Source organism: Polypterus senegalus, chromosome 11, assembly GCF_016835505.1.
Source record: "Polypterus senegalus isolate Bchr_013 chromosome 11, ASM1683550v1, whole genome shotgun sequence".
NCBI lineage: Eukaryota > Metazoa > Chordata > Cladistia > Polypteriformes > Polypteridae > Polypterus > Polypterus senegalus.
The window spans coordinates 146,621,284-146,643,743 of record NC_053164.1 but is presented as its reverse complement, the minus strand read 5'-3'; the positions used below and the strand labels follow the sequence as shown (position 1 = coordinate 146,643,743).

The following is a 22,460-nucleotide window of genomic DNA, read 5'->3' as shown; positions in this document are numbered from 1 at the left end:
GGTATTCAGTGAACAAGGTCACCGGAGAAAATATTTGGCAAAAATATTTGGTGAATTCAACATTATTTGCTGTGAAAAATGAATTTGCCGAGTAACACTAAATTCCAGATATCTCATAGGAAGCCAATAACGACAAGCTAACATGGGTGAAATAAGATGTATCTTTTTAGTGCCAGTCAAGACTTGGGCAGCAGCGTTTTTGTGTGGTGTAATGGGATTGTAGTGGAAAAATTTTTTTTTTAATTAATTCACGTTGGGACGGACATGAATGGCAAACGCCAATATAGAGAGACTTACAGAGATTTCTAAGTTGGATAAAACAAAAGCATGAATAATAATTAATTGACATTAATGGCTTAATTTTAGTGATGAAAAAAAGCTACTTTTACCATTGTATTTATTGGTTTATTTGAAATCTAAGTCAAAAATAATATCACAGTTTCTAACTTGAAGTGTTTAGTTAGTGGACCTAGGTTGTTGTTGAGAGTATTAATACCTGTAGATGATTATGGGGATAAAAGACTAATCTCTGCTTTTTATTTGCTTAGTTGGCGAACATTTAATGCCATCCAACATAATATCCTCAAAGCAACTAAACATAGTATTGAGAGGGTCCTTATCATTGGGTTTCAGAGATAGGTAGATTGTGGTATCATCTGTATAAAAGTAATAAGGATTCTTATAATTTGTAGAGTAGTGCAAAGTGTCAGCATATACAAATAAAAAAAGACTGGTCCCAGAAGAGACCATTGTAGTACCCCACAGGTAACAGGGTCTGTAGGAAATTATGAGCTACCAAAAGGTGACATTTAAGGTCCTGGCCCAAAGGTAGTCTACAAACTGCTCAAAGGCAGTGCCCTGAAAGTCAATTCATAGTTCAAGTCAATCAATAAAAATGTCATGATTGACTGTGTCAAAGGCAATATTCTGATCCAGCAGAATTAAGAGACGAAAGAAATGAAAATTTACAGATTACATTTTTGAGAACAGAGGGATCCAGATTAGACTTTTTAAACAGAGGATGGATTGTTGCATGTTTAAAACAAGATGGAACAGAACCTTCCATTAAAGAGCTATTTATAATAAGCACAACATTAAGCCCATTTAATTCAAATACCTATTAAGCAGGCATAATACTAAGTAAGCAAGAAGTTGGCTTGATGTATGAAGCAAGACTACTCTAGTAGGTAGGGGATAATGACTGAAAAAGACTAAAGAAAGTGCTGCTTGATTTTGATGCCTTCACAGCCTTCTGATATGTAGCCATTTAGTCTCTTAGAAAGTGCTAAAATATTTGAAGTCTGCCTTTCCTTCACTTTCTCTCTGTCTCCCTAAGTGTCTTTGTGATGGAGCTGGTAGCCTCACTAATCTGTATATTTCTCTTTTGTTTTCTCATTTTAGAGGATCTAAATAATTCAGAATATGTACATAATTAAATTCAAATTGACTAACCTGATTCTCATTACCAACATTTGCTAGAGAAAGAAGCAAAATAATTCTGGAGAACTGCCAGACAGGTATTAGAAAAGTGACTATCAGTAAAAAAAAGTTTAAAAAAAGGGTATGGTATATGGGGACAATTGCACTGGGGAGTAGCCATTACAGGTTAGCATTAAACACAATAAAACTGTAATCAGACAGGCAAGTATTATTCATTATAACATTTCAAACAGAAAATCTACAGGAAAAAATCAAGATCCACTGTATGTGAGAAGGACCTGTAAGATATAAGAATTCTCTCACCAAAGGCTATTTTTTTAAATATGTGTTTCAGTGACACCTCATACTTAATGAAATAGCTCTTACAATGAAAACGGACATTTTTACCTGTTAAATTTAAGGTTTTTTTTTTTTAAATTAATGAATCTTTGGAGGGCAACTTTTCTTGCACTCTTCTCATAGCAATACACAAAGTCACAGCTTAGAGCTTGGGCTTTGTTTGCCTTGGGGAAAAGAATTCTCAGAATTACTGCATGAGGTGACTGATTTAATTCAAGAAGCTCTGAATTCACTGTCAGATGTCTGTTATAAATGTGACACTTGATGGTGAAAGATTTACAACTACTTTACTGATAATTCACAAATTAAAAAACAGTACTTGATAGAACCCTGTTTTCCTTGCAAATCATATTTCATGTTGCATGCAGTGTCAATGAAATAAATAAATGAAGGAATGCACATATATATTTAAAGAAACAAATAACTAAAAGCATATTTCATAATACATTTTAATATTCATGCTCACAAATAATTTTGTAATTATTCATTCTTGCATTTCAAAATATATTTATTTATTTAATTTTGTCTAAAATATTCCTCTATAGTTGGAAGGAGATGAAGGTTTAAAACTGAATATGTAAAGAAGAATAATAATACATATGAAAATTATGCCTTTATATTTTAAAGTACTATCTTTTAAATATTTCACCTACCTTATTCGTTTTTTTGTTTTTGTTGACACTGATACATAAAACTGTACATAATACAGTTGAATACATAATTCTGTATTCAAACAAATATTCATTATACTATTTATGATTTAATACATTCTCACAGCTAGTAATATGACTGCTTGTCTTCCAGAAAGTGAAGCTGTGTTTTGATGTAGAAATACTCTTGAGCGTCTTATGTAAATCTGCTACCTTTACCTACCTTTCACTATTCCAGACAGCTTTTCAGAAGAAACATTTGAAGGCACTGAGGAGTTCTCCTTTAATAATTCATGTGAGTTTTTTGTTTTATTTCCTTCTCCTTGCTTAGGTAGAGACTTTGGCAAAAACCAGAATGCAATGCTGGAAAGTAGCATCACCACAGAAGAAACAAGAAATCCCAGCCACCAAGCTCCAACCCAGCGTGCATCCTTAGGTGTGATGGTTACACTGTCTGTAAAATAAAGTCCAGGAGATTTTTGGAAATGTTTTACAGTTTGTATGTTAAAATAGGAGAAGTAGATTAGATTTTAGACATCATATTATACTACATCTCTAAAATAAAATAAAAAGATTCCTAAATGAATTAATAGTTCTATTATTCTATGTTTTAATTTTTTTGACAGATGTTTTGAGAAGGTCACAACTGAAATGTTTTTGTAAAGAAATTCAGTTTTTGGTTCATCTAATACTGTATCTACTCAGCATCCTAAAGCAACCCTTCAATTTGCTTATCTTTTTTTACCATTAACTATGCTTTATTGTTGTCCAAACAAGATAGGTTGAACACAACAGAAGACTTATAAAACACAAGGATAACTCTAACTGTATATGGCAAAATATTTACCTAGTTTGAAGTCAGACTCCACAGAATGTTATAAAATTGTGGAAAATACCCTTCTCATTTTGAATATTAATGTGAATATTTTAGGGTTCTGAGACACAGCATTATAGCACTGTTTACTTCAATTTTTTGAGGAATTCATGAAAAATAAATTTCCCTAAGGCTCCATTATTCTTATTTTGTCTTCAATACAGCAAATGTAACACACAACAGTGCAGAGTTTAGAATAGCCATTTCACTCTGGAACAGATTTCTAATCAAGACTAGAAAAAGATAAAGAGATTTTTTACAAAGAAGAATTTTCTTCTTGTTTTCTCTTGTGTAACAGAAAAAACTGTGTATAAAGCTGGTCTTTGTAGTTTTTTTTATATATAGAGTATATAAAGATCAGCTGGAGAAAGATTTTAGCAGTAACAGCCGGTGAGTGTGTTCTCTGAAAAAACTACAGGCAGAAATGCTCCAAAGCCTTACCCTCACCTATTTTGGCTAATCAGCTAAATGAGTTTTATTGACAAGGACATAAGCCATTTTTTGGACTCTGACCCTCTGCCTTCTATATCAAAAGTCCCCCTCTCTTCTTCTCACAACCATTTCAGTGTCACAATCCCCCCTTTACTGAAGTCAATTCACTTTCTCATTTCAACCCAGTCACTCCTCTCTGCTCCACCCTTTTCAAGAAACAGAACACTTTTGAAGAAACAGAATATTAGGAAAGTAGCAGGTCCTGACAGAGTATCACCTGGTATTCTTAGACATTGTGCAGACCAGATTACACCTGTCTCCATATAGCTGGGCATAGTTCTATACTGCTTTAAGGTAGCCACTATTATTCCAGTTCCCAAGAAGGATAAAATCTCTGAACCTAATGACTATAGGCCAGATGTTTTAACCTAGATGGTTATTAAAGTAATCAAATGTCTCATGCTTTACTACCTGAAGTCCATCACTGATCCTCTACTTGATCTACTTCAGTTCACATATAGGGCAAACTGTTCAGTGGAGAATGCAATTAATTTATGCCTCCACTATATTCTTCAGCACCTGGACTTACCTAACACAGTATGTGAGGGTCCCGTTTGTCTTTCTGCTCAGTGTTCAATATCATTTCAATACCGGAGTTGTTTCAGAGTAAACTAATCCAGTTAGGTGTACCCTATGGTGTCTGCCAGTGGATTATGGGATTCTTGACAGGTAGGAAGCAGTATGTTAGACTAGACCCTTAAATGTAAGATCCAATGTCAAATAGCATAGGCTCCCCGCAAGGCTGTGTTCTTTCTCCTCTCCATTTGTTTTCACTTTATACAAATGACTGTAGATCCATGGACAAATCTGCAAAAATCCTAATGTTTGCAGATGACACAGCCATAGTGTGTCCCATTTCCAACTTCTGATGTGTCTTTCTATCAAAGAAAGGAGGGCCATCTTGTAGAATGATGATCTAATAACAACTTGGAGCTCAATGCTCACCTTTGGAAATTAATGACCAGTCTGTGTCTGTGGTTCAGTCATTTAAATTCCCGGGGACTACTTTCACTGATAAATGAAAATGGGACAAGCACATCACCTCCATCATCAAGAACGCCAGGCAGAAATTGTTCTTCCTTTGCCAACAAGGCATATACTGTTAAATGTTTACTCAGCCATCAATGAGAATATGGTTATCTCGTCCATCACCGTTTGGTTTCTTTCTGCCACCTCCATTTTTAAGACTATTTTTTCTCAGCAGTCAATTTGTTCAGCTGTGAAATTTATTGGCTGTTGTCTCCCAACATTTTTGCAACATATACCTGGTAACCGTGCTGTTTGTCTATTAGTAAATGTTTGATACTTGCTCAACTTGTACTATCTGACATCTAAATTTTTTTGTATAGTTTTTGTATCTATTTGAGTTAACTGTTGAAGTTTATAAATGTTTTGTTCAATAAATTGTTGTATTTGTATAGTGGTTTGCACAGTGTCAGGTTAATGGTGGACTGAAATGGTATTGTCTTGAGTTTGTTATGTCTTGTATCCCATGTTTTGCACCTAACCAAACTCAATTCTGATATGTTTCACATGCCAGCAATAAAGTGATTCTGGTCATTTGACCAGAAGAGCCTAGGGAGACAGCTTGTTCTTATAATTCTTAATATTCCCACAAGAGGGCACCAACTATCTATCCTTTAATAAAGCAAAAAGTGGTATCTGTGCTCTGCTCTGTGCTTTAAACTATTTTTTGTGTGTTTCTCTCATTAAACAGTGTACTCCTGGATGAAGCCCCAAACCTTCATTTGCCTATCCTAATTATATCCACAATTTACAGGTGTTTATATGGTTGACGACTTTATCCAAAACAACTTACAACTCTTGAGATACAAATTTATTACATTTTTTTTGTTTTTTTTTTTAATTGAAGTGTAGGCAGATAAAGTGATTTGCTCATGGTCACACAGTGTCAGTAGCAGAATTTGATTCCCACAGCCTCACAGTTTGAAGTCCAAAGCCTTAATCACTATGCAAAACTGCATTTAGAAAGATGATTTTCGATAATGGATAATTATTTACACCAACAAGCTGAAACATCCACTTTATTAATGCATGCCATCTTGCAGGTGTTGTGTACTTTAGAAGATATTTAGCATGATTTACTTATATTCAGTAGCTTTACAACCTGTGCTGCCAGGAAAAGCATGCAGTCACAGACTAAATGAATTCAGGTTCCCAAAACTAAACTTGTCACTTTAATACCTTGTACATTATTAAATCCATAAGATTTGTCTCAGAAAAATCCTTTTTGAATGCACTTCTTCCTATTTACTGAAATGAGAAGAAATCCATTCCTATTATATTTGCAACAAAGGAGGAGACTGAATGGGGTGGAAAGAAATTTCAGGGCACACACATTGCATACTGACACATAGCAAGGCACCAGTTTATAGACACTTTGTTTCATGTCTTACTTCACTCAAACTGGGTCAAGGTGCCAGCGTAATGGTCTCAAATTCAGCGCCTGTTGTCTGTAGAAGTTTACATTACCCTATATCTGTGTGGGATACTAGAACTCAATAACTTAGTTGCCAGCTCTAAACTGGATATATACAAATATTGGTGCATGTGTGAGTGGGTCCTGTGAATGCATATTCACAAAGACACAAAAAGTTATGTATACTGTTTATGTATGAAAGTAGAAGCAAATAAATGTCATTAACATTGTATGGCAATACAACTTAATGTAGCTAGCACTACAGAAATAGACTACTGTATTCACAAGCACCCAGACTAATATTTATTTGAATTAATTCCTTACAGTTAGTGGAGAAAGATTTTACCACTATGAACATAATATGGATGTGTGCTCTTGTAATTTCCCAATGGAGTTTCAACAAGACCAAGAAAAAGGGACAAAAACAGTTAAAATTATCCTTGTAAAATGGTGCAGTTGTTACTGCTGCTAACTGCTAGAGTGTGTTTGTGTTAGCGAGGTCTTTTTCATTTTACTTCTCTTCTTTGGTTATAATCCCACAGTCACTTTCCATTTAAAGATATACTTGTCTTTCTTTCCTTTAATTGATTTTAGTGAACATTGTTATATCCTTTAGTTTTATGATATATTTTGACAGTTTTTAAGGAAAGTTTTTTATATATCTTTAAAAATATCTTAGGTTCTAAATTATTAACAGCTCAGTTTTGTTAGTATGTTTGAGGACTATAATTCTGTGTAATGCTATGCTCCTGTACTGAAGGTTTAACTTAGCCTGTTTAAGGTTTGCATTGTGCTTATATTGCATAAATAACTAAAATGATCAGCATGTTATACAACTCTAGGGAAAAAAAACAGCAGTTGTCCTTTATTTTCTTGTGTTACCTGTATTCACAAACCCAATGTCTACGTATAGTTTAGCACATAGTGATCCAAGCAGAAATCCACACATTGGGCCAAGAAGAGTGATGGTGTGCAGACAGCCTAAAACAAATTGTCAGAGAATCCTAATTATTTTAAATGTCAAAATAAATTAAATCATTAATTAATGCACAGTGATTAAAACATTCCTTTTAAATCACTAGAATGTACTGAATGTTAGCATATTAACATTATAATATATTTCATATAATGCATTAAATCTATTTAAAATAGATCAATAGATAAAATACAGTAGATAAGTCAAAATGTCAACCAATGATCATTTTATTGAAAACTGGTCCTAGAGAGCTATTATGCAAAATTTGGTCAAGAATGGTCAAAGGGTATAGAATTATATACTGAACATACAGAACAGAGATTCTATATATATATATATATATATATATATATATATATATATATATACACAGAAATTTTAGTTATGGAAATATTTATTAAACAGTTTGTGTGAGTCAAAACAAAAAGTTTGACACAGCAGGAGATTTTAAAACTTCTTACTTATGTAGAATGCAGAATTTTCTGCTTTTGCAAAATCATCAATGTATGAAATGCCTAAAGGCACTACAGGTGTTTCTCCAATTCCACGAAGAACATTCCCTAAAAACACATATACCCACATATTTGATGCAGAATGTCTGTCACAGTCTGAAAAAAAAAACATAACATGAAAAAACTTTAATTAAAAGTAAAATTCATAATGCACTGACCTTCACTGATTCTATTTTAAACAGTTTGTGTGTGAGTGTGTGTGCTCGTCAAAAGCTCTCTGTCACCAGTTCTTAAAAAAAGATTTTAGATTTAGCTGAATAAACCCAGATTCAACTAGTAATTATTTAGGCATTTAAACTCATTCTTGCAGGTATACTTTAAACAGGCATTTAAACAAAAATGGCAATATTATTAGTTTGAATGTTCTGTTAAGTAACTATCTGTTTCTGAACTCATTAGCCAGTTGGAATGTGGAGACCACTAGCACAGGATACTGGCCAGAACTAAATCCAGTGCAGTGTAACAAACCTCACAAACTGGTTTATAATCAAATTATTAATGTATAAAATTATATTTCAAGAACAAAACAGGATATTTAGTGAATGAACATAAGGAAGAGGACTTGCTACTATCACTCCATTATTACCACTTTTGATGTGTCTGTTCACATTTGTGGCAACTGAATTTATTTGTTATTTTGTTAAACATAAACACCTGCAATCATCAGCAACTGTTAATAACTCTCTTTTGCCATATTTCTCTTTTGAGTAGCCTATTGTATCTTGGTACTACTTCTAAGACATAAATCATTTGCAACGAGTGCAGAATGCAGCTGCTAGAATCCTAACTGGGAAAAGAAAATCCGAACACATTTCTCCAGTTTTGATGTCACTACACTGGTTACCTGTGTCATTCAGGATTGACTTTAAAATACTGCTTATGGTTTATAAAGCCTTAAATAATCTCGCTCCATCTTATATATCGGAATGCCTGACACGTTATATTCCAAATCGTAACCTTAGATCTTCAAATGAGTGTCTCCTTATAATTCCAAAAGCTAAACTTAAAAGAAGTGGTGAGGCGGCCTTCTGCTGTTATGCACCCAAAATCTGGAATAGCCTGCCAATAGGAATTCGCCAGGCAAATACAGTAGAGCACTTTAAAACACTGCTGAAAACACATTACTTTAACATGGCCTTTTCATAACTTCACTTTAACTTAATACTGATAATCTGTATGTTCAATTCATCATAATAACTATTCACAGTGGCTCCAAAATCCGTACTGACCCCTACTCTCTCTTCTGTTTCTTTTTCCGGTTTCTTTGTGGTGGCGGCCTGCGCCACCACCACCTACTCAAAGCATCATGATGCACCAACATTGATGGACTGAAAGCCAGAAGTCTACGTGACCATCATCATCAGGTCCTTCCATGAAAACGCTAAATACAAAGAGGACTGTTTGATTTATGTTAGGTAGAATGCCCAGAGGGGACTGGGCGGTCTCGTGGTCTGGAACCCCTACAGATTTTATTTTTTCTCCAGCCTTTGGAGTTTTTTTGTTTTTTCTGTCCACCCTGGCCATCGGACCTTACTCTTATTCTATGTTAATTAATGTTGACTTATGTTTATCTTTTATTGTGTATTCTATTTCTCTATTCATTTTGTAAAGCACTTTGAGCTACATTTTTTTTGTATGAATATGTGATATATAAATAAATGTTGATTGATTGATATGTTGACCATTCTACCATCCCTAACTATGGAATGAGAAACCAGAGTGACTCAGTCTTATCCAACATCAGATCATCACATCTTGCTGCATTCAATTTACACAGTTGTAGATTTTACTATATTGTAAATTAAACTGTAATATGTCCAAGAAAGAGGAGGCCTCCCAGTTGGCCTAGCTTAGCAGCACAAAGACCTTTCCTATTATACACAAGTGTGGAACATCCAGAGATTTATTTTTTCCACAATACCTATAAACTGAAGTTTTTGTTTTCTTATCTACCAATGACAACTACAACTTACATTAGCCGGATTTTATTTTTCAAAATAAGTAGAGATGTGTATTATTACGTCATTGTTTATTTTTCTTACTTACATACATTTTCTTCAGCTTTATACTTTGCAGTTAACATATTGTATACTTTAAAGCTTGTAAAAAGTGTTGAATAAACTGATGGTTTGAAGTAACTGCTGCTACATAATATATTTACTCATACATCCATTTGAGGTTATAAGAGCTGAAACCTGTACAAGTAGTACTAAGAGAAAGGCAAAAAACAGCCTAAGGAAGCCCCACTCAAACAGAATTCAGTTTAGATTAACCATTAAAACTAAAAAATGCATATCTCTGGGAATCTCGATGAAAACCAGACTACCTGGTCTGGTATAAAACCAACTCAGACTCGGTGAGATCAAGTAAACTTCACACAAACAGAGAATGACAGAAAAAATTCTTAACTTTGAATGACGTGAGGTTATGCTGCGGTATTTTACAGTACCTGAATTTGCACTATTAGTTGATTTTGTAGAGGTGTGATCAATCGTAGTTTGATTTTGAACTGCTAAACATGGCAAGATGCCATTAGTAATGTTCTCCATTGTCTTTATCGATGTTTCATAATTATACCTGCAAAAAAATTACTCTATTGTAAGCACTGAATACTTTCATAATAATTTTTTTTTCTATAGCAGAATAAATAGCAGATTTTACATATATTTATTTATATTTAACACATAATATTAAGTGAGAAATTACTAAACAAATAAAGTTTTCAAAAGTGCCACCTGAAGTAAATTTAATTTTCTGAATTGCAAATTGATCACCAGAGTTTTAAAAAGTGATGCGTCATGGGAAGGTGCTTGAGACTTCCACATCATTAACATCAGAAATGTAATTGATGTAAAGTTCATCATATTATTTTTCAAAGCTTAAACAGATGTAAATTGCTAGACACACACATTTCACTATCAAGAGCATTTAAGTGCGGGTCAAAAATACATCCATCTACCTTAAAACTTACTTAACCCAAGAGAAGGCTGAAGCAGGCAAAGACCTTATCCCGCCAATACTGGGACAAAGACAGACACCAAGTCTATAACAAGTGTCAGAGGCCACAATCCCTTACATTGGACCAATTTTAAATCAATTAACCCATAAACAAAGTTTAAGTTTGATCTTGCTTAGATCTAGCCTATGAATTTTTTAAACATTTTTAACAATAAATTGGAACAGAAGCTATCTGGCTTATCTGTCATACTACTAGTAGCTGTGCCAATTATATAACATGGCAATGAATACAAATGCAGACAGTGAACATATCTTATATTAAAAGCAACATTAGGAGATATTTATAAGAAAAGCTCATCAAGTTGTTAGTACAAATGGCTGTTAAGTATGACCTGCAAAATCGATCCTTGAATCTAGTGATAGAAGTGGTAAAGGTCCTTATATTGTTTGTGGGAATTAAGGCCTCAGGAAAGTGACTGTGAAAAATGGCTGAATAATAAAATTGCCTTTCCAATGTGCCATGTATTATACAAGTCCCAGAAAGAAGGACATATATGTACCAATAATTTTTGTGCCAACTTCACAATCAGTCTATTAGACAAAAATTGGAGTGAGATATTTCTATTATTTAATTAACTCTGGAAACTAATATAACATCACACGGTTCTTTTTTTAAGAGAAGCCCAGAATACTACAGTAATGCAGGAATAGTTTTTAAAATGTGATTAGATCATCACTTAAAACATAATAATAAACACAGTGTGATTAAACGAACAACACTCATAAAACTGTACTTTAGCATATCCTTTCGTATATACGATAGTAGGAGTATGAGCACCTCTAGGAATAAGGCTAATTGGAAGCAGGGCAATTAGAGTCCAGTATTCTAACTGGGCGGCACGGTGGCGCAGTGGTAGCGCTGCTGCCTCGCAGTTAGGAGACCCGGATTCGCTTCCCGGGTCCTCCCTGCGTGGAGTTTGCATGTTCTCCCGTGTCTGCGTGGGTTTCCTCCGGGCGCTCCGGTTTCCTCCCACAATCCAAAGACATGCCGGTTAGGTGGATTGGCGATTCTAAATTGGCCCGTGGGTGTGTTTGTATGTGTCCTGCGGTGGGTTGGCACCCTGCCCTGGATTGGTTCCTGCCTTGTGCCCTGTGTTGGCTGGGATTGGCTCCAGCAGACCCCTGTGACCCTGTATTCGGATTCAGCGGGTTAGAAAATGGATGAATATTCTAATTGATGAAATAATATTCAGATGTGGCTTTGAGATACTCTATTCTACATTAAAGGAACACAATTTTAATCTCCTACACTTCAAAACAGATATCCAGCTCAACCAAAAATTATTTCAAAGGACCTATGAAGAAGAGTTGTTAAGTATACAGGCATGCCATTTTTACGGTTAAGTGTGTACTAATAAACCATCCTTTATAATTTTTAATGTCTTAGAGCAACACCAGATCACATGTTCTGCAGCTGTGTATGCAAAAAACCAGCAAATTCAAAAGGGTTATTAAAATTCATCTCATAACTGTAGATATACTGTATGTGAGTTCAGACAATTATAGCTGAATACATCAGTCAGTTCCCACTAGAAAAAGTATCCTAACTACAAAATTTACTACTGTATATTGAAAACTCAACAAATAAAAATCCAAGAGTATAAATAATACTCTAATACAAAGTTTTTCAAACTCGGTCCTTGGCTCCCACTGTGGCAGCAGGTTTTTGTTCCAACCAGACTCTTGGGTTAATTAAGTGTAATGTTATTCCCCAGATTCTGTGTTATTTATTAAAATGTAGTAAGCAGATATATGGGAATAATGTATTTCTTTTCTGTATAACAATATTTTCATCTTGATTTTCATTCTACTTTTCCAGTGTTCTAATTGTTTAATTAATCCATTATTTACTAATTACTGGGTCTGATGCTAAAGTAGTTGCAGCCTTTAACAATTCAATGTTGTTTGCCTGGGTGTCTGCTCTGCTAGTTTTTAGTTATCATTTTTAAAATACAAAGAAGGGAGCAAACTGCAAAGAGAAATGGAAAAATATAATGAAAAACAGACTCAAGCATTTAAATCTATAGCAAAAATAGAAATATTTTGAAATGTCTTATAAATATAAAAATCATTGTGCTGGGCTTTTCTGAATGTAGAATAAGAGAAGTTGAAAAAAAACACCAAAACAGCTAATTAAATAAGATCAGTGTGATCCGGTGCTGTCACTGATTATGAATCTGGTTGGAACAAAAACCTGCAGCCAACAGTGGGTCCCCAAGACAGAGTTTGAAAACCCCCTCCTCTAATAAAGAGTATAAATAAAGCTTTTGTTAAAACACCAGCTAAATGCACAATCTCTCCAGTACTTTTACTATTTTTTTAGTATTTTGGCCAAGTCTGTAATGAGCAGGTTGGGAAAGCTCATAACTAGAGAAGGAAAAATGAAATGACAAAAAAATCCAAGATGAAATTTGTTGGACAAAAAAAAACAAAGTAAAAACCAAAATGCAACACAAAAATAAAACTTGAGTAAACAAATCAACATCGCTGGCTACTTAAAGACCATTTCCCATTAAAAGCAGGTGCATAAATAAAGATTTAGTTTATTTTAATTCTAAACTTTGCTGTCTGTTGTAATTACAGTGCCATTTTAAATGGGGGCAGAGACAATAATGGCATTGATAGCAACAAGATGGTTGTGACCATAAAGATACAGTATATTACAAATAATGTTGGCATAGTTAAAAAGTGACACTAATATGATGTTATAAAAGAAATGACAATAAACTAACAATGTAAAATACAAATTAAAAAGTCCAAAAATAAACAAACGTGGTATTAGGCACTACAAAACATTATTCATAATAATGAAAAAGGTGAAAGCTCTTCACCTTTTAGTAAAAAATTACAAAATCAACACATTAAACAGCTACTCTTCTATCATGAGAAAATACTTTGGCCTACAATGATGTATCACCCTGATGATCTGTACTGTTCAGTGTGACGGCGAGTTGAGCAAAATGATTAGAGATGTAGCATGGGTTCTTTTTCAAGAAAGCTGGAAATATTGTCCTTAAATAATAAACATTCCTTAGCAAAACATGTACATAAATCCAGTAAAAGAGATCCTTTTCATTACCAGTATAGTAATGCTGGATGCTGAAAATGAATCCAGCCAAGCTCAGATAATATGGTGAAACCAATTATTAGAGAAGATTGGGTATATTTATCACTGGTGACAAACCAACAGCTCAGTGTGGAAAACTAATAATCTGTAAATTTTGATGTATAGGGTGATTCTTCACATAGTGTTCCTGGGCCTATATCTGAGTAAAGCAATCTGGACATGACCGGAAGATATAACTTCCATTTAGTTGGGCTTTCAACATTTCTTAGCTGCATTTTAACAGGACACAGAAGGTGAAGCATTGAATCTGACAATGAGAACAACTATCAAAATGTTGAGAATTCTCTATTTTCCTCTCTAGGGATTATAATATTATTTGTATATACTAAATACGGTAAAGCTTTAACAAAGTCATTTTGGCATAACCTACTAAAAGGCAGCTTTTACTCAAAAACCAACAAGGTAACTAGACTAACAGACACACCAAAAGTTTGACACTTGTTAATGTGCTACATTTAGAACATTTTAAACTCATCTGAATGTGAGCAGAACAGCATAGTGAGACTATGTGATGTGCTGTTGCCACATATTGCATGGCTCCAGGTTTGTTTGCAAGTTGCTGTGTGATTTGTGTGGTGTTTGCATCTTTTCCCTGTTTGTTAGGGTGTTTTCGGTTTGACATTTCATTTCACAGTGTAAATTAACTCAATGTGTGTTGATATTCTATGATAAGATTTGTTGCTTCTTTTATACCCACTGCAGCAAGGATAGTCTTCAGCTCCCACTGGTACCATATTGAAAAAAAATAGATGTAGGAAACAGTGGGATACATATAAACATTTCCTCTTTTTTATTATACATACCGTCCCATAAAGAAATGTGGCACTCCAGTCAAAAATGAGCCTACTGCCATAAGGAGACAGCCGATTCCAATTAATCTGGGTCGATGCATTCGGGCTCCAAAGTGACTGACAGAGATGATAAGTAACAAGTTACCTGCAAAGGCAGAAATGTGTTTACCACAGACTGTAAAAAGAGTATTACTCTTTGCAATGTTAGTGAAATGTCCATTAAAGTTGGTAAGCTGCTTATCTCATTAGGGGTCACAAAGAATCCCAAAATGATCCTAACAGCTGTTAGGTGTTATTGCAAATGGACGATTGTAGTAACACTACTGTTATTACTAATATTTCTACTAATATCAATACTACTACTAGTAGTAATAATGTTAACCTTCAACAAAGTGTCATGCAATCAAGATCAAGAAGTCTATGCCCTATTTACTATAAGCAAGTTACCAAATGGTTATGTGATATAGATATTATTACTGTGGGAACATGATTAATGCCATTTTGTGTTGAACTATGAAAATTCAAGCTCTACTATGTATAGCTAGATAAATCTTTAAAAATGAAATTTAATAACCTTCATATTTCATAAAATGTTGGGTGGAGAACACTTTACTATGTCAATATTGTAATTTATCTGAATTCATCTGCTATCATTCTGTATTGGCATATTGTTTTAAAGTTGTAAGGGATTCACAAGTAGTGAAATATTTTACCAATTTCAAAACCTCCATCAACCAGGCCAACTTTGAAGCTGGAGAGGTCAAAACGTCTCTCTATTTGAGTTATAGAGCTTTTCATGTAACTCCCAGACAGTGCTTTTGCAAAGTAGGCAAAGGACAGAGCCATTATAAACATCTGGAAAAATAAAAGTAAATAAAAATGACTCACAAAGTATGTGCAATTGTATGTCTTCATATCATAAATGACCTTAAATAATGCAATTTAAACATCTTTGTAATCAAAATATGGATTAATATTTAAATATTTGTTTTTTGTAATTAAATAATATTACACCAAATATGAAAAAGTAACAAACTCTTTCTAATCTGACAGCTTTTAAATGAATCTTTAGACTGATCAACTTGCAATCTGTCTTTACGTAAAGCATATCATATGCAAGATCCTTAAATAAAGTTAAAAAAAAACCTAATGTTTCCCTTCATTTATGATCACAGCATTATATTATAAACAAGATAAAACTTTCTACCATTTGATATAAAACAGATACTATGAAAAACTGGTCAAAAAAGTAATGCAAAGTCTATAAAAACAGACTCAGAGACAGACCTGATGCAAGATTCTTTCTTTATTGCTCGTATTAAAAATGTGTTTAATGATGCTGTCCTTACCAATGTTATAGGCACTTGTACTTCTCTTGTTTATTCTCCTGCAAAAATGCATGACTGGAAAAAGCCGAATAAAATAATTTATCTGAAATATATTTAATTTCACCATATTTATGTCAATTTATTAGGGCAAAACTGTGAAGCAGTTGATAACAATGCAGCCATGCACTGATCTGATAAGATTTGATGTGTGCATGTAATCCCAGGGTTTCTTCTCAGAACTTTTGCTTATAGTCTAAAAATGTGCAGTAAGGCTGATTGACAAATACTACAATGGCAAGTGTGTGCATTCCGTCCAGAGCAGGTCTATGTTTTGTAGCTGTTGCTGTCGGAACTGGCTGAACTTTCCAGTAACCATGAGTGGAAAATGCAATTACACAAAATAAATGCAATTTCTTCTTCTTTTTTACCCACAAGTGTTAAGGCTGGAAAGATGGATGTATAATGTAATGTAAAGTATGCATTATATGTAAAATGGCAACTGTTTAGTCAAATGCTCATTTATAAAAATAGAACCTCAGGTGACTACCTAATATTATATTTCTGTAAAAGTGTGTAGCAGAGGAATTATATGTCTAAAAGTGCAGATATTCATTTTAAAAATGCAGCCTTTATATATTAATACCAAGTAATTTTTTTCTCTAAAAATTCTTCCAGCATCCAATCCAAACTATCAGACAAAAAAGGTGAAACACTGCCTAGAGTGAATGCATCTGTCTAAAACATTCACATATTGTATAGTTTTAATAATAAGGTACCAGCTTTTTTATATTACAGTATTGTGGGATGAAGTGCTTTGTGAAAGATGGTAATTAAAATACATATTGACACACATATTCACAAGGCACTCCATCCCAAGATGGCTTATCCCACACTATAATATAAAAAGGCTTTTCTTTACTATTAAAATTATACAATACGTGAATTAGTAAAAGTGAGGCAGCAAGGTATTAAAACTTGTAGCTGTTTTTGAGCTGGATCTATTGGGGTAAAATAATGGAATTTTAATCAACCACTCACATCTACAGTTACTCCCAGTTTCAGATAAAAAGTAACCGTGTCATATATGAGACTGGACGGGGGGTGGGGTTTATTGTATCGTGATAGTGACTGAGAGAACAAAAGAAAGAGAAAAAAAAAACGCTATCTGTTCCAAGTTCTATATATTTATATAGAACTTATATAGACCGGCTGTTACAGACACAAATCAAATGTATGTTTTTATTGTATAATATTAACAATAAGAGCAGCTCACTACTCAAAACAGTAAATTTGCCGGAGAGCTGGTTTCGAACTCACAACCTCCCGATTATATTATAAATCAGCAGTTCTAACTGCTGCACAACAGAAGCTGCTGTATTGTACTTGCACCTTTTGTGAAAGTGTTTATTTGATATTTGGCCATCAGACTTCACATATTATACAGTTCATGTCTACATTTTGTCATTTATTACTAAAACATGAAAAACGTTTCTGTTTTAACAATGTGTTTGCATAGATTGTTGTAGACACAAAACACACGTCAAATTATTTCCCCTTATAATTCTGCGTAGCTCACTCCTAGATAACCAATCAAGGAAGGAACTGAGAGAACTTCTTGCCCATTCTGAGGCAGTGGGGGGATGGTATAGCAGTCTGCTTGCTGCTTGGGCTTATCGACACATTTACAAGACAAAAGACGCTGATGGAGAGGTGCAAAGGGATTTAAGGTGGGCCAGATTTACGAGTTTTTTCGTTGGCTCTGGTAATTCTAGTGTTAAGCAAAACATAGTTAAATTTAGATTATAAGGTAATATGATGTAAAAATATCCTGACTACTGTTGGAGACTAAATTCACATTTGAAATATCTAAAAATGAAATGTAAGATTTATTTTTTTGATACAGTTTTTAAATACATTCTTCATCAAGGAGCACTGTGCACATTTGGGGAAAAAATTGAAAAGCAAGCCAGACAGTGGAAAATATGTGAAATGCAGTCAGCCTCTCATAGCCTCTCCATGGCAAAAGTAGTTGCCTGCCACAGGTCAGGAAAGAGCTGTCAGCAGCTCTTCAGCAAGTTGTATTTAATTTTTTTAAAGAGGAGGTATTTGTCTTCCAAACACCACATATTGTTTTCTGAAAGGAAAAATTAGTCTGTTTTCAAAAACTCCTAATCCAGTTTTTAGGGTTGTAGGATTTCAGAGCTTATCCAAGCAGAACTCGGAGCAAGGCATGAGGAAACCCTGGAGATTGAGTGTGCCTGTATACCACAAAAAACATAAAAACACACGGCTAGTTCAGACTTCCTGTAATGCATGTGTTTTGTAGTGTGAAGAAAACTGTAATACTCTGAGGAAAAAACAATGCAAAGAGACCATACATTCAGTACTGGGGCTAAAAGAAGAAGATCTGGCTACTAAACCTTCACGTTGCAGTCTAAATACAAAATTATCTGAAAATATTCCATTCTAATTAGTAGCAATACTTTTGAAGATTTTGCACAGTATTTATTTATCTGTTTGATATGAACAACCCTATATAAAATATAGACTGATGTATAAAAATGCATTAAATTTCAATTCTATATTCATGAATCCCTCCCTTAACTGTGTCTTATATACTCGTATGTACACAAAATTACACAAACTTTTAATGCAGGCCCTTAAGGTTATGATTAGCAGTCCTCTCTTACACCTTCAGGAAACAAATTTCATTTTCCAACCCAGTCAAGATCTTCATGGATTTTGCACATTCTCCTCACACCTTTGTGAATTTTCACTGGGTTCCTTCTTCCCAAATGCAAAAGAAATGTTATGTAAACTGGCAAGTCAGGGTTACCTTGTATAGGTGAGTTTAAAGTGTCCGTGTGAAAGTGTCATGCTCTGGTGTGGTGCTTTTGACACTGTCAGGATACACTGTAGCTCCTGTCACCTTTCCTCAGAATAAGCAGGTTTACTGACTGATGCTGTGTTGTAGTGTACTCCACACAGAAATTAGATTTTTAATTTGTAACTTACCCCATGTAGTTTGTAGTAGTTGCTGAGAAAAAAAAATAATCTCATATCTTCATGCAGAATGAAAAGAATAAAGTTTGTGATATACCTTAATAAAAGTGAATAATGACCATTGCTTTACAGTGGCAATGAATGAGGAAAACATCCATGTTACATGAGTCTGCTATTTAGTCATATCCTCAAAACATGCAAAATGTATGTTTTTTTGCTAAAAAATGTTAAATATATACATTCCGGAATAATCAGCACACATCAAAAATAGGAAACAAATCCCTTGAAGGAATGACATTTGAACTGAAGACTGCCTCACCTCCTTTATTTGTTCAGTTCAAGCAGTCAGTCCCATGTAGTTTTAGTTTCATGTTTATGATGTGCTGATTTTTCTGGAACTATACATTTAATGTTTTAGAAAAAAAGCTTGTGTTTTTCACGTTTTGAGTATATGACTGGATAACTGACATGTGGATTATGTGACATGAGTAATGTGGGATTTTTTTTTTCTTCTTTTTTCTATGGATGTTTTCTACATTGTTTACTGATGTTTAGCATTGATCATTATTGACTTTTATTATATCATAATTTTCAAGGCCACTGGTTAAAGCTGATTGACATTTGCCAGTTTAACTTTATAGAAACATGAAATAACTAATAAGGTATTAACAAAACATTTCAGATGTATTAGAGAATATTATGCTCAATACAAATTGTGCCTCTAATTGTAAATATTTTCACTTCACCTTATTTTTTAGGCTGAAAAATAATTTCTCAATAGTCAGGATAAGAACCCACAGTCTTTATAAACATAATCCATCCATCCATTATCCAACCCACTATATCCTAACTACAGGGTCATGGGGGTCTGCTGGAGCCAATCCCAGCCAACACAGGGCACAAGGCAGGAAACAAACACTGGCTAGGGCACCAGCCCACCACAGTTATAAACATAATGAGATAGTAATTAAAATTAAGACATTGAAAGAAATGAACAAATAACACAGTACAGCATAACACTTTATGCCTTACGGTAAATTTCTCATACAAAGCAAGAGAAACCTGCTGACACTCCAACAAAGCTATTTCTAAATGTAAAATGATTTTGCTCACTAGATGCAGTCTTTATTAATTTCTAAAGTCAGATGAGACACACAGGTGGACAATTATAAACTCGCCCACTCATTTTCAGCCAATAGTTTTCAGTCTAGCAATTTTTTTTCCAGCTTCTAAACTTTATCTTTCAAATAAAAATATACAAAAGTTATTTTATATATATTTTATACCCTTGGCAACAAGCTAAGCTTGTAGCGAAAGTAGGAGCAAGTTGAGGAGACCCTGGAGAGATGGAGATATGCTCTGGAGAGGAGAGGAATGAAGGTCAGTAGGAACAAGACAGAATACATGTGTGTAAATGAGAGGGAGATCAGTGGAATGGTGAGGATACAAGAAGTAGAGTTGGTGAAGGTGGATGAGTTTAAATACAGTAAAGAGTAATAGGGATTGTGGAAGAGTGAAAGGGAAGGCCTACAGGATGGTAGTGAGACCAGCTATGTTATATGGATTGGAGACAGTGGCACTGACCAGAAAGCAGGAGACAGAGCGGAAGGTGGCAGAGTTAAAGATACTAAGATTTGCATTGGGTGTGACGAGACTGGACAGGATTAGAACTGAATACAGTACATTAGAGGGTTGGGAGACAAAGTCAGAGAGGCAGGAATGCATTGGTTTGGACGTGCTGAGGAGAGATGCTGGGTATATTGGGAAAAGGATGTCAAATATAGAGCTGCCAGGCAGGAGGAAAAGACAAAGCCCTAAGAGAAGGTTTATGGATGTGGTGAGAGAGGACATGCAGGTGATGGGTGTAACAGAGCAAGATGTAGAGGACAGGAAGATATGGAACAAGATGATCCGCTGGGGCAACCCCTAACGGGAACAGCCGAAAGAAGAAGAAGAAGCAACAAGCTAGGGCTTTTCCATATTATACAAAACTACAACAGATTTCCCTGATATTTTTGCAAATATTTTACTCAGGCATTTTTAAGAAACAGTATTTTCAAAGTATCTACATGACAAGAGGACCTAGTGCAAATCACTGTGAATGATTTATAGACTTAACAGATAAACTAAAAATGATGTTATCGAATAAGAAGCAAAGATGACAGGTTTGTTTGTGTGCATTTTGGTGGTAAGAATGTAGTGCTATAATGTGCCATCCTGTGCATTGTTATTCTTCATATTATACATTATATAAAATAAAAGATAACATCAAAAACTACAAATTCCTAAAAGAAAAGAACAGGAAAATGACTGTTTCAATCGCTTTGTTACTTTTAGTTTGGAGCAGCAGGTCTTTTTTGATTTTTCAGTTTCTTTGTAAAGCACTCCATCCATTTCATTGCACTCCTTATCAGGCTGATGTGAATTTGAATCCATTGTTTGCATCTTTCAGTTTTCCCTGTAAATAAAAGGAAACACTTTAAGTAATCATCTCTGAACATTTATGGAGATATGGCACCCTCCATGAAACTGTGACTAACATCTTGGACATTGGTTAACAACATACATCGGTGGGACTTTATCGATGAGGCCCCTTACAACATCTGATTTCAGCTTCTTGAAACAACCTGGAATGTCGTGGATTGGCTTTAAGGTTGGCTTTAACCTTCTGTAAAACATTCTACATAACATTTTGGGAAAGGTGATGATTAGATTCACAAACGAATACAACGTTTATAACATTATGTATATACCTTCTCCTATTATAGCCAATTACACTGTATAATACAGTTGATAGCATTACTGTAATTCAAAGAGACTCTTTATTAAATACAACAAAAAGTTGCAGTTTTCGCTTTTTTGTATTAATTGTGTTATATAACACAATCATTATGTTGTATATTGGAATACATCTTGAGACTAATGTGCGTGTGTGTGTGTGTGTATTCTCTGTATGTGGTCACATACAAATTCACCAAGTGTGGACTTAGTAGTAAAGGAGGGACAAAATCTTGGCCTCCACTTTGTAAAACCTTTAAATTACATTAATACAATTGTATTAGAAGCTTATGGATAAGATATTTAAAAATTTTGTGTCAAGTGAAGTTATTTTAATAAATAAAAATAAAAAAATAGAGCTGCTCAGGAGTAATTTAAGTAAGATTTAAGTACAATTGTGTAATGACTTGAGAGGTCCTGTGTGTGTGATTCTTTTACTTCATAGTACCCCAGAAGAGCAGTACGAGTAGTACTTTAGCCCGTTTCACAAATGTGTCACTCACACGCTTCACCTTTGATCTAAATGCTTGAGTGCTTGAAAAGTGGTCCATTACTTAATACATAATATGTATTAGAAGTCTGAACTCCTGTAGGACTACTGAGGGACTTGCGGGACCCAATGCAATTGCTTGCGATGCAGGACTGATTTTCAGTATTGTGGGTGGGAGCATCCAGTCAACACCTGTGTGCAG

General features: G+C 34.4%; 1 protein-coding gene across 1 annotated transcript in view; it reads right to left on the bottom strand.

Moving 5' to 3' along the window:
- LOC120539571 (solute carrier organic anion transporter family member 1C1-like) overlaps positions 1–22,460 on the bottom strand; it is an 83,877-nt gene that overhangs the window by 46,771 nt on the left and 14,646 nt on the right. Inside the window, exons 2-8 of the mRNA XM_039769770.1 lie at positions 21,322–21,448; positions 15,373–15,514; positions 14,672–14,804; positions 10,173–10,300; positions 7,673–7,819; positions 7,118–7,216; positions 2,653–2,883 (exon numbers count right to left, since the gene is read on the bottom strand). Coding sequence (XP_039625704.1) covers positions 2,653–2,883; positions 7,118–7,216; positions 7,673–7,819; positions 10,173–10,300; positions 14,672–14,804; positions 15,373–15,514; positions 21,322–21,435 — 994 coding nt within the window. The 5' untranslated portion in view covers positions 21,436–21,448. The remainder of the gene's footprint in view (positions 1–2,652; positions 2,884–7,117; positions 7,217–7,672; positions 7,820–10,172; positions 10,301–14,671; positions 14,805–15,372; positions 15,515–21,321; positions 21,449–22,460) is intronic.